General features: G+C 46.4%; 1 protein-coding gene across 1 annotated transcript in view; it reads right to left on the reverse strand.

The window, feature by feature from the left end:
* adgrl3.1 (adhesion G protein-coupled receptor L3.1) overlaps window positions 1-18,613 on the reverse strand; it is a 57,220-nt gene extending 38,607 nt beyond the window's left edge. The window contains exons 1-3 of the mRNA XM_084687366.1: window positions 18,449-18,613; window positions 14,550-14,763; window positions 4,492-4,601 (exon numbers count right to left, since the gene is read on the reverse strand). Of these exons, the coding sequence (XP_084543492.1) occupies window positions 4,492-4,601; window positions 14,550-14,763; window positions 18,449-18,605 (481 nt within the window). The 5' untranslated portion in view covers window positions 18,606-18,613. The remainder of the gene's footprint in view (window positions 1-4,491; window positions 4,602-14,549; window positions 14,764-18,448) is intronic.
* Between the last annotated feature and the right edge of the window lie 393 nt (window positions 18,614-19,006).

Consider the following 19,006-nt stretch of genomic DNA (forward strand, 5'->3'; position numbering starts at 1 on the left):
GGAAGGAGAGTAGAAGAGAGGAGACAAGATGATGGGATGGAAGGAGAGGAGAGGTATGGACAGGTGTAGAGGGCAGAGGTAAGGAGGGGAGGGGAAAGAAGACAAGAGAATAGTAGAGGAGGTCTGGCTAGTCCGCCAACGTTTGATGTTTATATATAGGACATTTGTGTACACACACTACATGCATTAATTCTTAAACACATAAAAGTGATAACAACACGCAAACGAACGTTAGCACACACACACACTTTCGCAGCCATTAAACGTTTCCCTTCATGAAATATGCAGCAAGCCTGGTGAGTCTCAGAACAACTGCTCCAGTAAATAAGCCGTCTTAGGGAGGGATGGGAACGTGTTCAACTGAAACGTGTGTGTCTCCGACTGTTAAACGCATAGAATGGGTTTTACTGGCATGATGCACTCCCTGTGAAGCATTCTGGGAAAGAGGCGGGTCAGAGACGGGTGGGGGGGTGGGGGTGGGGGGGTCAAGGTGGCAGGCCAGTAATGGATTGCAAACGATAGAGAGTGTGCAAACAACAAACGTCTTCAAAATGGCATATGAAATGTCAAACAAATGTCATTCAATTTGTTTGGCTCTCCGCACGCAGTGCCTGGATGGGCGGTGACTAAAGGCTGCGCCATATCGCTAGTTACAGAAACACTCCATTGGTGTGGCTTTGATTGAATACGTTAGATAACGTAGGGGGAGGGAATGTCTTAGTCAAGGTAAGATGCGACACTAACGGAGAGTTGGAGCGTTCAAATACACTGCATCGACAGGGAAAGTAGAGCAGGCGCATTTGTGCGTTCTCAATGTTTTTAGGCGAGGTTATATTATTGGGAGAAAAAAACTACTCGAGGAAGGGGAATAGTGATTTTCTCATTTCATATTTTGTTTTTTGGATGGGTGTGTTATTTTCAGCAACTAATCTGAGATAAGCTTAGCAGCTCAAATCGATGTCTCATGACCGGTTTTCTCACAAAGAAGCACACGCACACACAAACATGTATATGCATACACACCCACACACAATGCTTACACCATCTCACAGACCTCTGTTGTAAACCTATACATAATGTACATCTTAACTTTCTCCTATGTACACTTATGAATTAGTGAATTAATTTTAAATGTTTTTTTCTCATGCGTCTTTTTTTCTCATGACTCTTACGAATTGCCATTGAGTTTCAAATATACTGTTCAAATATCTTGCCTTGCCTTTCCTTAAACCTGACAGGTCGGCAGAGAGGAGATAATTAGCATTTTTATCGAAAACCTCTGGTTTATTAAAGAGGTATTAGACTACTAAGAGAGGTGGTGTAGTGTGAGAGTGTGTGTGTCTGCGTGTGTGTGTTCAGGGAGACAGTGAGCTGAGACAGAGTGTGTGCCCTCACAACTATTATCTCTGATCTCCAATCAGTTCAGCCAGCTAAAACCAAGGTCATAATTTGGAATGTCACATTTCTCTCTCTCTCCCTTTCTATCTCTCTTTCTCTCCCATCTCGCTCTCTTTGACTTTCTCTCCCTTTCTCTCTGACTGCACTTTTCTCAACCTATTTTCTGGATGGCTATACTTTGTCTCTCCTTCGCACAGATTTCTCCCATGTTTCCATGTCTCTCAGTTATTGTTCTTTCCCTATTTCTTTCTGTCAATACAGTTTGCCTCCAATTACGGTGCTTCTCCATAGCACATGGATCCGTCTACGTTTCCTGAGCATACAATCAAGAGAGCCCTGGTCTCCGTGACAACAGCGATGCGTCTCCAGTTGGTGTGGTTATAAAGTGATGCCTGGATGTATTCCTACAGGACTCTTAATTGGTAGAACACGACGATTTTTATCTTTTAATTAGATAGCTTCCCTCCGAGGCGGTGGTTTTATTGTCTGAAATAGATTGCGTGGGTATGAGTAGCATATCGCTAACTTCAAGAGGTAGTTTAGAGTAGGCTACATAATGTGCGTGATCAAAAATTTCATAACAAACGATAAACGTGAAGGATTTTTGTTAAATGATGTTCTCATCACATGCTAATAATGTTTGATTGTTTACGATAAGTTTCTTTTGTATGCATGTGCTATAATACCTAGTAAATTGTGACTACGTGACCTGCACATATTTAAGAGGTGAGCATAATCATATATCTGTTGTTCCGGCGACTGATGCCAGCGCGCCAGGATGTAAGGATGACAAAATAAAGTTGACCTCGCCAAGTCTAAACATTCCTTATTTGGAGTACAGAATGGAAAATACAAAATTTTTTACACAAGCAGAGCTATAGCTATAATGAGTTGAAGGAACTTGTGATTTCTAACGCTCCTGTGTTAGAGCTATTTGGTGTGTGAGATAGGAGGTGATACGAATATGTGACACACTGGTGGCCCGTAAGAAGTGTCTCTTCCAACTCCCGGGACGCACTTGGCACATGATCGCAGGCTGTGGCTGCGGCAAAGACATCAAGATAGAGGAAGTGTACGCTGCGTGTGAATACCTGGGACGCAGCCAATGCGAGCGAGCGAGAGAGAGAGAGAGAGAGAGAGAGAGAGAGAGAGAGAGAGAGAGAGAGAGAGAGAGAGAGAGAGAGAGAAAGAGAGAGAGAGAGAGAGAGAGAGAGAGAGAGAGAGAGAGAGAGGGGAGACCTTAAGCAAAAAAAAACTTGCAAAATAAATCAGGAGCACAAATTGGAGCATACATAATTTAATTACCTGTTTTGCAAATCCACCCAGATTTCAAGACCTTGGAAATACATGTGGAGAAGCCCCTAAAAACCTGCTTCCCATTAAACGGCAGTGCTACAAAAGAATAATACCCAGGTGGCATCTTGAGAGCGCATCTCATTATCTGGGCGCCAATCAGAAGCCTTGATTAGTCCCTGATTGGTCAAATGTGCTCCCCAAAAGGTCACCAACGGCCAATTAACCGGCTGCGGCTAGCACTTAGCCTCCCACGCTAACAGTGGCAGTAATGGCTACTACAGTGATGGATGCCACTTCACTCTCTTAGCCTCTGGGTCTGAGTGGAGCCATTTGCACAATTCCTCTCCCTTCCTCTCCTCTCCTTCCCCACCACCCTCCTCCTCCTCCCCTTCCATCCCCTCCCCATAGCAGGAGCCAGGTCTTCAGAACCAGGCCTAAACGAACACCACTGCCAGCAGGTCCAGGCAGCACACACTTTCTCTCTGAACTCACACTACCTGCTAATTTACTCTCCTTGCTCCGTGCGCTGGCATGGAGTTCAGTTTGTGAGGTTGACGACAGGGGCAGCTACTGACTCTGGTTTCTGGCAAGGCGGGGCGAGGGGGGAACTAGACAGAGCGCCTGTTATCAGATCAACGTGGAACCCATCTCCCCGCGCCTCATTGTACTTTGGGCAACTCAATAACGTCGCAACATTACAGTATCATAATGCGGCTGTCTCATTCTCTCTCTCTCTCTCACACACACACACACACACACAGTCAGACACTCATACACACACACAGATACCCACAGTTACATTACGCAGACAAAAGCAGACAATCACATATGCACGTGCACACACACATACACACACATACACACGCATGCACACCCACCATTCCTCCATCTCAGCCTCACCCACACAAAAGGATCTAAAAAGCAACTCAATCATGGCGGGGAACATTAGTATGGTGTTCTGTTTCCATCTGGTGCTGAGAGGGCTCCGATAGTCTGGATTATTTAATCTGCTCGTCATTCTAGACAGCAGGAAGGGCCTTTTCACTTCGGCGTAATTGAGTGGTTTTGAAGGGGGGAGGGGGGGGGGTTGACATGTCTGTCTTCATGGAGAACGATGCAAGGTTGTTTTGCGGTACTGAAGGCAGGACTGGGAAGAGATGCAATACTGGAGCGTGGTGAGGATCCGTTCTACACTACTCTGTGAGCTCTTGCTCTAGTCTGGGAGGTCGTCCATAGTGGCCAAGTTTGGACTTTGGGGGTTTACAGTTGCTTCCAGTACACTAGACATGTTCAGTTGAGCAATTTGTGCATATTTTATCATTAGTGTATCAGTCTTAGAGTATCGTCAACTCTAATCGCTGGATTTCTTGGTGAGCTATTCTATGGTAAACATTTGTGAACGTTTAACCCCTCAGAGCGCAACCCGGACCTCTCAACACAGGGTCAAAGGTCAGACAAAGGGCTGTCGTCACCCTGTCATCCTAGCCCATCCTTCCTTCTCATTCTTTCCTCTTCCGTTCTTCCTTCACTTTGAAAACCGTCCCCCTGCTCTCAACAGACCAGTGTCATATTCTCACTCCAACTTTCCACACAAACATGTTTTCTGGTTTGACAAGGATCTGCATGCTTCATGCGGGCACGCAGGAATATACGTTTACAATGATCCATGACGGGATTTAGCAGAACTACACACGTCTACATAACTTAGATGGTGTGTGATCTTATATATGTCAACTTCACTGGAGCATGGGTTCTTAGAAGTTTTGTATTACAGTTGAAGTGTGAAGAAGTACTTACTGTAAGGGACACACTCGTACTGGACCTCCAGGTACTTGTAGGTGCCAGGACAGGGGTCTGGAAACACGTCAGGCCCTGCCACCACAGCACACTGGGTCCGGTTGTTGCACCTGGGGGTACCCGAGGGGAGAGGGTGTGTGTTAGCAGATGGTGTTGCAAACACACACACACACACACACACACACACACACACACACACACACAGAGTTCTATCTAGATGACACACATGAAGAGTAACCAAGAGCGGACTCGCGGACGCCCAAATGCAACACATAAACACACATCTTTTCATTAATATTTATATCCGAAAATAATTTGTACCCATGTGAATGCACGGTCAAATGTCTTTCCAGTCAGAACTCTTCACACACACTCACAGACAAACAGCTCAGAGTACATTTATTGTCCCATTTGAAGTGAACCAAGTGCACACATTGACAGCCGGCTTCCAGAGCTTCACCTTGCAGTGAACGTGTTTCTGAAACACAACGATGCTTCCTGTGAGCATGCATGAGTGGGTGCATGTGTGTGTGAGAGAGAGAGGAGGGAACAATAAACTGGAGGTAAGACCACTGTGCCCTGCAGACTCTTGTAATTAATTCCCATTATCAAGGGCCCTCCCTCCGCTACCACACAAAGAGTAAGTACTTCCACTGTCATTAACACAGCACATGGCAATAAAGGAGTGTGTGTGTGTGTCGATGTGTGTGTATCAGGTGGGGGTGGGTTGGTGTGTACAAAGTGCAGGTGTGCGTGTTGATGTGTGGTTGTCAGGGGGTGTTTATGTATGTGTGTGTTGGTGGGTGGGGGTTGTGTGAGAACATCTGTATGCAAAGAGCTGCCTCCGTTAATTACATGAGAAACTACACACCTTGTAAACAAATATGTGATTGGTTCGTGTTGAAGGGGGAGGGAGGGGGGGGTCTATCTTCATGATAGATGGTTTTAATATTAAACCCCCCACCCCCACACCTACCCCGTGGACAAGCCCTGCTTTATCTCAACAGGAACTTCCTGTTTAAAATAAAGATTGAATTGCAAAATGAATATATTTGCTAAAACAAAAATATGAGACACATCGGGTTGAAAGACCCATGCCTTAGGGAGACAGAGCAGCAATTTCCTCTCTCTCTCTCCCTTTCTCTTTCCCTCTCGCTGTTTCTCTCCATCTTTCTCCTTCCCTATTTCTCTTTCTCTCGCTCACACCTGTCATAGCGATAGCATTTTAATTAGCAGTATTCTTCCACCATTGATGTGGAATAGTGCAATAGTACCTCACACTATGACAGCAGTCAAGCTTAAGCAGATCTTCTACCCAGTTACCAGAACATTCCTGGATGAGAAGGCACATTCACTAATGAGCCTCCAATGAGAGTATTTGTAGTTCCCAGACTTGATGTACTACAAGTTTAATATATATATATATATATATATATATATATATATATATATATATATATATATATATCAGACTAAAGTACAGGCACATTTATAAATAGGCTTTAATTTAAAGTTGTGGCACGCTTTCTCAAACTGTCATCATCTTGTGTCTTGTCATGAAACCATCTTGATCTGTGATGTATTCTGGTGTGTGCAGGTCTGTGTGAGATAAGACAGTAATGGGCTTTAGTACTTCGACTTGACGTGATGTCTGGCCTGTTCCAATGATAATACCTCCATGCTTTAAGCTAATACCCCCTCCTTTCTTCCATCTCTTTTCTCGCTCTCCTGCCTTTTAATTTCTTGCCCCGGTGACTTCATCATCGGTCACCTGTCATTGCCATCTTCGGGTGACATGGGGATCACAGGCGAACGCGACGACGTCGTAGATTTGGGCTGGGCCCGAGCAGGGACGGATGGCGGGGCACGAGAGACCATCCACAACCTCACACCTGTCCACTGCCACTAGGCAGTCCATTAGTGATGATGTCAGTGTACAGGTGGACATGGAGGCAGAGTGATAGGTACATCTGTCTGTGTTAGGAACTATTTTCTGCCATGACAGACTTGTTGGCTCTGAACTGGTGTTTACAGAGAGAAGATGTGTGTCTGTTCTGTAGTGAAAGTCTCTCTCTCTCCCTCCCTCCCGCTCTGTCTCGCTCTCTCTCCTCCTCTAACCTAGTTAGATTGTGTGGGCATATTCCCCTGCTTGCTCTGTCTCTCATAGCCCTCTCTGTTACTCTCCCTCTCTCATCCCCTGCTCCCTCCGGGAAGGGGGAGGGGGGGGTGTGTTAGCCAGCTCCAGTCTTCCTCTATCCTCTCTCAAGGCCCTTGCTGACGTCATGGGTCTGTCTGAAGAGAACAGACTCTGGTCGCCGGAGCAACCTCCCTCATTCCCCTCTCTTTTTTCTCTCACTCACTGTTTCTCTCTCTCCATCTCCCTATTCGGCTCTTTTTCTAACCCTGTTTTTCTCTCTCTCCTGTAGTTCCAACATGGACAACCCCCCCCTCCCACACACACACACATGCATGCACCCACCTGTCCTCAGATTGACCAAATACAGATTCAGCCACATGCCAAAACACAGACACATAGTACATTGTGAATAGGCTAGCTAGCTGCCTTTTTGCTACTACCTTTTGATCCCAATTGGTTGATCTTTAAATGATCCTTGTTATGCATTGTTTGTCAGAACCCACCCGCAACAATGGAGTGGTGTTGCGAATACGAGTAGCCAGAAAAACATTGTACTCACAGCCATTAAATGAGTTTTTATTGCAATGGCAAATTGTTAGATTTTTTTTACACACAAATGTCTGTTTTCTGTTCTCTCAAGTGTGTTAATCCCCTTGACGTTCCTCACAGAGTCAGTAGTATCAGCTGATGCTGTATCCTGTAGTAGTATCCTGATGTTGAGTCAGTATGGAAACTATTGGGCAGGCGTTGCTACCTCGGAAGGGAGGGGCGTGGTGTTTATTTGAGAAGTTTAATGCTCTTGCTATGTGCATTTGTATTGTACAATTATCATCAATATATTGGATAATGAATTATGTGCAGCATAGAGCTGAATAGAGATGCACTAAATGTGTGGGAAATACTGTATACTGAATGTCTTTTGTGGTGTCCTCTCCTGTCCTCCCCTCTCTTCAGCTGGGGATAGGGTTTTCCCCTGGTAGGACAAGGAGGCCGCAAGGTAGAAGCCTCATCAAGACTTTGTAGAGTGGGAGGACAGATAGTTTGATGGGAGGCTGGTGAGACTGTCAGACCATAACTTAAATATTTCAGATGCAAATAACGATTTGAAGCATTTGGGCTATTCTGTGTGTTTATTTCTGGGATATATACTTGTGGAAATTCCTTCTTTGATAATTTGTATATGTCTCCTGTCACGCTCCAACAGAGGAGTACAGCCTTCCTTTAAGTGGTAGTGACACTAAACATCCATAGACACGCATACAACATGAATTAATGATATTCCCATACCCTTACATGAACACAGAATACGGGAGAGATGATTACTCACAATAACTGAGACAGCAAGCTAAAATGCTTCCATTTCCATCCCCCCCCAGTATTTCCCCTGTAATTGGCATGACCAGATGAAAACAAGGCAGTGGCCTGGATACATCCTAGCCTCCTGGCTGCTTGCCCTCCACAGCCAGACTTAGCAGGAAGCATGGAGAGATGTTGCTCTGCCTCATGTTGGCTGGCTGCTGTTGTTACTTCTGCTTCTGTTTGATGGCCAACGTCTCTGTCTCTCTCTCTCTCTCTCTCTCTCTTTCTCTCTCTCTCTCTCTCTCTCTCTCTCTCTCTCTCTCTCTCTCTCTCTCTCTCTCTCTCTCTCTTTCTCTCACAAGGATTCTCTCTATCTCCTCTCTCACTCTCACGCTCTTGCGGAATGGACTGACTTATGATCCTCTTTCATTTGAATGAGCAAAGGGTGTGTGTGTTTGCGTGTGCGTGTGTGAAAGTGTCGATGAACTGCTTGTAATTACAGAGCTGGGTGTCTAATCCTGTCTCAGTGGGAGAAGTGTCTGGGATTGTGAGTGACGCATGCAGACAAACATCCACATCAAAGACCGAGCAGGAGAACCCCAGCACCCAAGAACACCCACTGAACACCCTACAGTCCTAAACTGAACCAGAACATTCCTTTACAGAAATGGACTCTTGGCATTCTCATTTTCAACATTCTAGACCACCATCCAGCTATTCTAGAATTCAACCCTGAACATTCTAGGATGCAATCCAGGCATTGTAGAATGCCACTGTGAACATTCTCAAAGTCAGCGTGAAACATTCTCGGACACAAGCAGAAAAGATGCTGAGGGTCCTTCAATACCATCTTCAACCCTCTGAAACAAGATGCAACTGCACAGAAAACACTTTCGGAAGGTTCTCCAAACTGAATCGTAGCTTCTGCAATAGGTTTTGTAACACGCCGTAGAACATCATTATTTAGCTACATAACCATTAAGATTGACCAATCGAACAACAGTGTGGGTAGCTCACTCTCACTTCATCCTTCACTCTTACTCTCTCTCGCCCTCTCTCGCGCTCCGTGGGATGGGAGCTGTGAGGTTTGTCTTCCACATGCATGAGATTCCATTCCTCCTGGCCTACTTTCTGCCTTATTACCTCCCTAATGTGCTCCTACACACTGATAGGGCCTGTCTAGGGAAGGACAGAGGCGATGGAGGGATGGAGGATGTGGGCATGACAGCGGAGGACCAGGGGAGGAGGGGTTGACAGAGTCGTTCTCATTCGGAGGTGAAGGCGACATCATTTGCGCTCGAGCCGAAAGGAGGAGCGAGGGCAAGATGTGGAGGGGGAGAGGCCGAGAGACAGAGCGACAGAGAGAGCGACAGAGAGAGCGACAGAGTGACGGCCGCCGAGGACTGAAAAAGGACAGCGACAGGCGACGAACGGGAAGGAGGGAGGACGAGGAGGGAGGCAGGGAGGAGGAGGAGGAGGGGAGGGGGGTAGGGGGGGCGGGCAGGGAATAAGTCAGGCACGGGCCACTTCACGCACGGCGTCCCGTGATGCGCGGAGGCGGCGGCTGAGGCTAGCGATGGCCAGACAAGAAGAAGGCAGGAGAGCTCCCTGTGCTGCTGTGCTCCCATCACGACTCATCTTCCTGTCAGCTGTCAGACCAGGCCACAGGTAGCCCTGGGGGGAGGGGGGGGGCAACATGTCGTCTCTTTGGGAAGCTCACCCCCCCCGGCACCACCCCCACCACCTGGATTCTTGAGCATTGTTATTCTATGTCCTCGCTTGCTCACTGGTCACAACCTGGGGTGAATACACAAGCAGGTCATTTGACTCATGTTTCTCACTCTGACTCTAGCCAAAATTTCGCTAAAATGACCTGTTTATTATATGTACACACACACACACACACATACCTTGTCTGCTTGTCTGTGCAGAATCTGTCGTCCTGTCACACGTTCTGTTGCAGGGCAATGAGCCTACTAACTCAATCTGGTCTACATCCACATTATACAGTGAATAATACATTGAATATGTGTAAGATCTCTCTCTCTCTCTTTCCCTCTCTGGGTCTCTCTTCCCCTCGCTGTCTCGTATGATCCGCAAGAGGCTGAAGCAACGCCATTTTTCCTTTTCCCTACTCCCAGTAACCATGACAACATCGATGTCGGCTGATTTCAGGAGGACCTTACAGAGCTCCTCAGTTCCTAACTATGGACTAGCATTCCTCCACTGGTGTGTGTATGTGTGTGTCTGTGTGTGTGTGTGTGTGTGTGCGTGCGTGCAACATGGCATTGAAGACATCAAACGTGTCCTTCTCTGTTACTGAAGGTGATGGAGAAACCCCCATGCTGAGGCGGTGTCTTGTACAAGTTTGTGATCTTAATGTGTCTGCTTGTGTGTGTGTGTGTGTGTGTCTTTTCAATGCCCTTGCCTTGTTAGAGTGCTTCAATGCGCATGTCCTGTACCTATTAGTGTGTGTGAGGATGTCGGTCCATGTTTGTCAGTGTGTGTGTTTGCAGTGTGTTTGCGTGTGTGTCTGTGTATGCGTGCAAGAACATGGAAGACAAGTTAAGCATAATAATTAAGTTTAGGGAACATCATGTCAGACAAGGTCACAGAGTCATGTCTCTGACAGAAAGAGAAGTAGGTATCGGAGGATGTGTGTGTGTGCTTATTTTCAATGTTGAAGCGCTCTATCTCTCTTTTTCCTACTCTTCTTGTGTGTGGGTGTGTGCGCGCGCACCCGTGTGGGCCCTAATTACAGCATTGAGCGAGGGTGACAGTTGGACTCCCAGGGTGCCGTGGGGCATCTACCGTATCCGTGGCGACTGCATGAGCATGGCAGCGTGCGCACACATTGGCTAGTTCTCAATCTCTCTCTCTTTCTCTCTCTCTGTCTTTCTGTCTCTCCATCTCTCTCTCTTTCTTTCTGTCTCTCCGTCTCTCTCTCTTTCTTTCTCTCTCTCTGTCTTTCTGTCTCTCCGTCTCTCTCTCTTTCTCTCTCTCTGTCTTTCTGTCTCTCCGTCTCTCTCTCTCTCTCTATCTCTGTAGCAAACATATATCCAGACTACATGTAGGACATTTAAAAAAAAAATGACCCAATTTGAAGTAGAGTGGAAAGCGAAAGAGAGGAAGAGAAAGAGAGAAAGAGGTAGGTGGACTAGAATACAAGGATACATAGATGGAAATAATAAGAAATGTCCTGGGGAGTCTTAGTCTACATGGGACCACAAACACAAACACACACACACACACAGACACACAAAACCAAGAGTGCTATTCTAATAAACACATCCACAGACACACACACACCACAACAATCCCAAAGAGTGCTTCTGCAACAAATATACACACATACAGACACAACACACACACACACATGTATACAAGCACACACACAAACACCCACACAGAGTAAGAACAACCAGAAAGTAAGCTAATGGTCAATTTATGGAGCGGTGGTAGTCCTAGCTCCACGTAGTCAGGGTATAAAATAACGATGGTTGTAGGGTCTATGTTTGAATGTTGCACTTGCAAATTATAGCTGATGCAACCAATAATAACTAGTCTGCTTTTTTTAAGGCTTTTGTTTGGGCGATACAAAAGGTTTTCACCATTCCCAGCGCACATTTGTTGAAGTGGCATTACCTTGTTGTCAGATTGGTGAATAAAGAAGTATGAATAAACCAATGAACTGCTTCCATTCTCCACACGTTCATGAGGCTGAATGGAACAGCAGAAGGCTAGGCAGCAACACCAGCTTCAACCTTCTATAATTCAGAAAGGCAGAGAGGAAGAGAACTTCAGAGGCTCATACGCACTCTCCCAAGCGAGTGATTCACAGACATGCACTCACGCACACACACAATCACACATGCACACACAATGAAACACACACAGAGACACACACACACAGGCTAGTGCTTTGAAGCCTCAGACACAGCTCTAAAAGACAGGCTGCCAGGGGAGGTTGACCAAGCAAGAGAGGTGATGAGTGATTCTGTGTGTGTGTGTGTGTGTTTGTGTACACGTGTGTCTGCATGTGTGTGCGTGTGCTTGCATGTGCGTGTGCTTGCATGTGCATTTGTGTGCATGTGCGTTATGTGTGTGCATGCAGTTTGTTGCATGCACACACATGCACACACGTGTTAGCGTGCATATGTTTGTGTGTGTGTGTTGCCAGGGTCCCCTGAGGTCTGAGGTGCCAGCGATCACTGGGCCGAGACCAGCCGAAGGGCGGCCTCCAACCATCAGGCCTGGCACAGGTAGCCCTAACTGGGGCGAAGGCCAAATTGAAGCCCATGCTTCGCCCCAGGAGCTGGCCCAAAGCCTCACTCTCACTTCCATACGAGCCCAGGGAGAGGAAAAAGAGGGTAATTAAAAGAATCTGAAGGAGCACATGGAGAAGACAGGGAGGGTTGGAAGAGAGAGGAAAGATGGAAGGAGAGAGGAAAGATGCAAGGAGAGAGGGAAGATGGCAGGAGAGAGGGAAGATGGCAGGAGAGAGGGAAGATGGAAGGAGAGAGGGAAGATGGAAGGAGAGAGGGAAGATGGAAGGAGAGAGGGAAGATGGAAGGAGAGAGGGAAGATGGAAGGAGAGAGGGAAGATGGAACATGAGAGGGAACAGCGCACGAAACTGTGGGGAGGGAGGATGGAGACAGTGAGGGAGGAGAGGGAGCGACGGAGGTGAGGTGCGGGTAATAGGAAATGAAGCGTGATGGCATTCAGAAGGCTTCTATAAAAAGCGAGAGAGCAGAGGAGCTGAAGAGGCCGTCAGAGGAAGGATGAACTAACTCTCTCTCTGTCCTTGTCTCTCTTGTCTAAGTGCTATCCTTGTGTATAGCGGGACACGTTACATAAAGACAGAGAGACAGCGAGAGAGACAGAGGGGGGGAAAAAATACGAAAGCGCAAGAGAGGGAGATTTAGGGAAGTGTAGAGGAGAAGTGGGTTTAAGATCCAGAAGTAATGTAAAAACAGGAAAAAAAGGCAAACGTGTGCGCGTATGTGTGTGTGTGTGTGTGTGTATGTGTGAGAGAGAGAAACGAAGTGTGTGGACAGACACTTCCTCCATGCCGTGCTTGAGTATCAGGTAGCTGGTATGTCCACTTGGATGCACTTCTCCCTGTAGCCATAACATCCCCGTTTCCACCTGGCACTGGCAGAACAGCTTCGCGTTAGCGCCGCAAAGCTAGCCTCTAGCTTTTTGTTCTTCTCTCCGAAGTGGAACCACTCCAACGGGGTTCCAACGGTCCAATACCACAGACAGAACATCCTCATGTGGCACACCACAAACCAAGGCTAGAGTCCAGGGCAGAAAGGAAGACGCTAGAGATTTAAAAAGGAGTGTGCTTTCAGAGCGGTAAGACATGATCGCAGCAGCACTTTGGCTTTGAAGCCGCCTTTTCCAGACAACAGGGAGATAGTGGAGTGAATCAAGGAACGCCAGTCACCTTATCGTGAAAGAGAGTTAGCGGAACTTCCGTGGACCGCGTCCTCGTTTCCCCCTCAAGTTCCATGTGTCCCAGAGGGGACGGTAATCTGGGTGCGCACAGAGATATCAGTTCCTCTCTAGGTAGCTTGAGAACCCTCCTGAGACCCTCTTGAGATACACGGCTTTGATATCAGTGCCAATTATAGGGGTATGAGACCACGCAAACATACACACACACACACACAGGCCCTGGAACCGGAGAAGGGAGAACAAAGGAAGGATGAGATACAGAGGAGGAGAGGGCTAGATCTGGATCAGCTATGGAGTTGGAGTTGAAAGCAACTGGGAGAGCCATTTAGGGAGATGCAGACACATACAGATACAAAACGACATGGATATATCACAAATCTAAACGGGAGAGAAGGAGAGATAGGTAGGCAGAGAGAACATTTTGTATTTGGTCATTCTGAATATGATTGGTGTACGGCAGCTAGTGATTGTGAAAACATTCACATCTGAAGAGCCAAACACACCCGTACCCCCACACACACACACACACATACACACACACACACACACACACACATGCACTCACACTGAAACCGTGGTTTCCGGTCTGAAACACCTCTCCAGTGATTCCCACCAGATTGAGATTGGCCTCCAGCTCTGCTAATTGGAGTTTAAAGTCTGGTGCAGCCCCCGGGCTGTGTGTATGGGTGTGTGCTTGAGAGAAAGTGTACAGTAAAGGCCTGCACATATGTCAGTGTGTCTGTGTGTCTGTGTCTGTAAATTATGGATGACGGGGGCCATCGGAGAGCGGCCACACACCCTGCAGCTGGCTGGACAGGTGGAGAGCTAGGCCAAAGCAACCACAGGCAGTCCAGCACAGCGATAAATGGACAGGTGGTTATGATAGACACAGAGGGAGGGGGAGAGACAGAGAGAGAGAGAGAGAGAGAGAGAGAAAGAGAGACAGGGAGAGAGAGAGAGACAGAGAGAGAGAGAGAGATTGAAGGAGAGTGCAAGAGAGGGAGAGATAGATAAAGCTAGATAAAGAGAGAAATGTGGAATGGAAAAGAGTGTGAAGAAAATTGACATTGTAAAATGTCCTCGTTCGACACTACATTCAAGATTAGCTCAGCGGCCATATCTCACACACACACCCACACACACTCACTCACTCACTCCCACCTGAGGGACATGATCTTGTAGGCGTCGGGCAGGTAACAGCGGGTGTTCTCCATCTGGGCGGGGTCAGAGTCACAGATCTTGTCGTCCGTGCGGCCGTAGTTGGCGCTCTCGATCATGATGACGTCGGTGCCCGGGCAGCGCAGCTCGATGGGGTACGACTCGCACGACAGCTCCCTCCTCACCACCGCCATGGGGATGGGGGCGCGGCCCAGTGCTGCAGAACAAACACACATTATGTTCGGTTGTTTTACACCCACATACATACATAGGATAGTATGCTCTACACACCGCATATGTTGGTACTTTGTACATACACACATCCATTATGTTCGAATGAGCTACACACACGTGTGGCGAGAAGCTGAGAGCTAGATGATTCACAGATTGGATGGAACTGAAAGAAGAGGGGGAGGAAGACGAGAAGAAAAGTAAAGAGTGAAAGAACTACTGAGGATCAAATTGGACATGTGTTTGACTTGCAGTCTGTTTGATCACAAAAAAATACACACACACACACACAACTCTCAGGTTAGCTATCTCTGAAGAAGGCAAACCAGTCAAAATAACCCCCTTTCTCTCTCTCTCTCTCTCTCTCTCTCTCTCTCTCTCTCTCTCTCTCTCTCTCTCTCTCTCTCTCTCTCTCTCTCTCTCTCTCTCTCTCTCTCTCTCTCATACTATCACCCTCAATCCCATCCTCACTTTCTTCCTCTTTCTCTTTCTCTTCCTCTTCCTCTTCCTCTTCCTCTTCCTCTTCCTCTTTCTCTTTCTCTTTCTCTCCCTCTCCCTCTCCCTCTCCCTCTCCCTCTCCCTCTCCCTCTCCCTCTCCCTCTCCCTCTCCCTCCCTCCCTCTCTCTCTCTCTCTCTCTCTCTCTCTCTCTCTCTCTCTCTCTCTCTCTCTCTCTGTCTCACACTTCCACTTCCCCTCTCTCTCTTTCTCTATATCTGTCATGGTAACCATAGCAACCCTGCCCTTCCTCCCTGCCTGTTCTGGCTTCTCATTGGCTGCCAAGCAACATGGTTACACGCATACAGCCAGGAATCTGAATGAGCTAAGACACACTTCACTGAAGCACCTAATATTACAGTTCACACCATTACTGTGACACACACACACACAGTAACACACATATGTAAACTGGAAAACTGGAGGAATGCACACCCAGGCATATACACACCATAACTGGATTATACAAACTCTCTCACACACACACACACACACCCACACACACACACACACACACATGTACAACAATGAGCTGGAACCAATGGACCATGCAACTTGTCCAGGATGGAGGTCTCTCTAATGGGCCTCTGGCTCTCAGATAAGACTGACATACTCTGGCATTTACAACAATTGTCCTTAATCAAAACATACAAGGCCATGGGCTACACACTGTGTTTGAGTGTGTGTGTCTGTGTGTTTGTGGTAAACATCCAGGGAGGCACATAGGATTGTGCACCTGACTGCATTGCATTTGTCTTAGTATGTGTGAATGTGTGAGAAAATGGGGGAAGGTGTATGTGTGTGTGTGTGTGTGTGTGGGGGAGGGGGGTTAATAAAGATTGTAGATCAATAGTTAGTATTGTGAGTCAGATGTCTAGACTGGGGGCTGGAATCAGATGCTGGGGGCAGTTTAGTCTCATGCCGACCTGCTGTGCGAGAACAGAAGGATAAGAGACACACACACAGCAACCCACAACTATTATCGACTCTCATTTTGTCCCACACACGCACAATTGCATGCATTCCACCCACCTTGCCCTGAAACCATTGTCAATCCTTATCCCATAAAAAGTCAGTCTGCCTCAATAAGCCACTTTAAATGGCTTCTCAAGGAGGTCCGTTCATTCATTCATTTACAAGACGAACACTCTCCTTTTACACTCTGGCTGGTAACACTGCTCTGTGTTTAACCTGCGTCGAAAGACTCACTTCACTTCATAATGCTGTCATTTGTACAGTGTGTGAGTGTGTGTGTTTGCGTGAGTGTGTGTGTGAGTGTAAAAAGAGAACACTCACTTTCTCTCCCTTACACATACACGTGTTAATGCTGTTGTCATTTGTTGTAAGTGTTGACAGAACCTTGGCAAACTTCCAACACAGGAGAGACACTGGTGGTCAGACACTAAGATCTACCTCCCACTCTCTCTCTCTCGAGTTCTCACCCTTTCTCTCTCTCTCTCTCTCTCTCTCTCTCTCTCTCTCTCTCTCTCTCTCTCTCTCTCTCTCTCTCTCTCTCTCCCCCCACCCCCCCTTTCCTCTCACTTTAGGAGTGAAACGAGAAACTGAAACAAAAAGATATTGATTTTTCTATGCGGGCCAAGGGACAGGGAGAGACAGGGAAGGGGGGATAGGAGGAGAGAGGGGAAGGAGGAGGGAGGAGACAAGAGAATAAGAGAATAAGCTCATAACACAATCTCAACTCTCTCTGTTAGGGCTGCACAGTTATGGCCAAAATGATCATCACCATAATTTTTTTATCAATATTGAGATCACGATTAATTATCACAATTATTTGTTGATTTTAACCAAAACAAATTTTTCATTGTCACATAGGCTAATTATAACTGCTTTCACATCCATATTGTGCTGCATTCCTGCTAATGTACAAATATGTGCATCAAAATAAAATGGGTTCTTATTCACCAAAATTCAGTGCATCTCCTTAAAGAATAAATATAAATAAATAAATAAAACAAAAAAGAAAATGTTGCAAAACTTCAACAGGGCACTATTTTCCATTTTCCATTGTGTAAATATATTTTAGGAAGAAAAAATAAATACAAAATGAAGTTGCATTGTAAATATTGTTAGATCACGCAAATTTGATCGTGGGAAGCCAAAATCGTGATCGTGATTAAAATTTGATTAATTGTGCAGCCCTATTCTCTGTTCCCCTCCACTCTTTCGTTGCTCAATCACCCCACAGCTAGACTCCATTCTTACCGTAATGAGGAGATAGAGTATGTGCAAAGCTTTCCAAGCAAGCAGGATCTGGGTGACATACGTACAATGTCACAAGCCTTCTAAATATCTGATTGTCCTCAAGCTACTATGCTCTTGTGATGATTTATGCGTTCAGAACAGCTATATCCTAGAAACTACTGGAATGTGCCTTGAGGAGCCTCATCTCCTGTCAGCAAGAAAAGCAAATCCTATGTTGCCTGTGTGTGTGTGTGCGTGTGTGTGTTTGTGTGTGTGTGTGTAGAGATGTCTGTTTATACAACCGCAGAATTATGTGAGAATATGTGTTGTGTATACAGTGTACATGTATGTCCGTATGTTTGTGTGTGTTTTATCTGTGTGTATACAGTATGTGAGTGACAGCAGACCTTAATAGGATTAAGTGGAAGTGGGCTAGCGCACCCTGCTGAAACCTTCAAAGCCCATCATGGAGAGAAGACGGCAGAAACACGGGACTTCCCGCAGAGTGCAGTCTAGGCAGACTGTGAGCGGGTGGGTGTTCATATATGTCTAGAGTGCATGTATACAGACTATCAAAGTAAACCAAGTGTTTACTTTAAAGTGCATGTGCAACGTTTTCACCAAAAGAGTCAGCTTTTATGTGTAAATGCAGGGCAACAGTTGTTCAAAGTGAGTTGAAAGTTTGTTTCTCTCCAGATGTAGTATATGGATCATATGTATATTCTGTGTGTATGTGTAGCTTTTAAAAGAAGTTTACTTGTAGTGTGCGTGTGTTTGTGTGTGTGTGTTCTTACCCAGGGAACACTGACGATGGCTTAGGCCGAAACGCGTCTGTTTGTTAATAAACTGGTCTAAAGAAGCAATGAGACAAGCCTAAGAGTGTGTTTTTTCTACTTTAAGTTAACAGTCTTTTTTACTCGCACCCCAAATCGCTTTTATTTTGGTAGTAGAGCGCGCCTATCTTTACACTTACCCAGGGTGAGCAAGGAAAACAGGGTGCTGAGGAAGAGCAGGCGTGTGGTCCACATGACCTCGGAGGTTGACCTGGAAGTAGTTGTGGTCCTTTCTGTTGAGCCCAGACGACCACGGAGGGGGCTACTCCGCTCACAGCTCAACGCTCCTGACACCATAGATTCTACACAGAAACAGAGAGAGAGAGAGAGAGAGAGAGAGAGAGAGAGAGAGAGAGAGAGAGAGAGAGAGAGAGAGATTCACGTTTTAGCAAAGCAAGGCCAGAGTTTGTGTGTGCAGTGCAGAAAGTTCACTTGGTATTCCATGCCGGTGTCACGCTGTAAAATGTATTGATGTCCCACAGTAATTGTTCATTTCATGGTCTATCACCGATAAACAATTAATTTGGAGACGAAAGCATGGAAAGTATAACTGCAACTGGGCAGATGGATATTCATTTCTACAGAGTGGCATGGCTAGGGTGTCATGGGCATTTTTTCTTCACAATTTATTCATTAATTTTCATCCATTCTTAGATGCATCTTTAGCGTTGTGTGAAGCTAAATGAGGATTCAGAAAG

Source organism: Hypomesus nipponensis, chromosome 22 (assembly GCF_054491055.1).
Source record: "Hypomesus nipponensis isolate SF chromosome 22, ASM5449105v1, whole genome shotgun sequence".
NCBI classification, from domain to species: Eukaryota; Metazoa; Chordata; class Actinopteri; order Osmeriformes; family Osmeridae; genus Hypomesus; species Hypomesus nipponensis.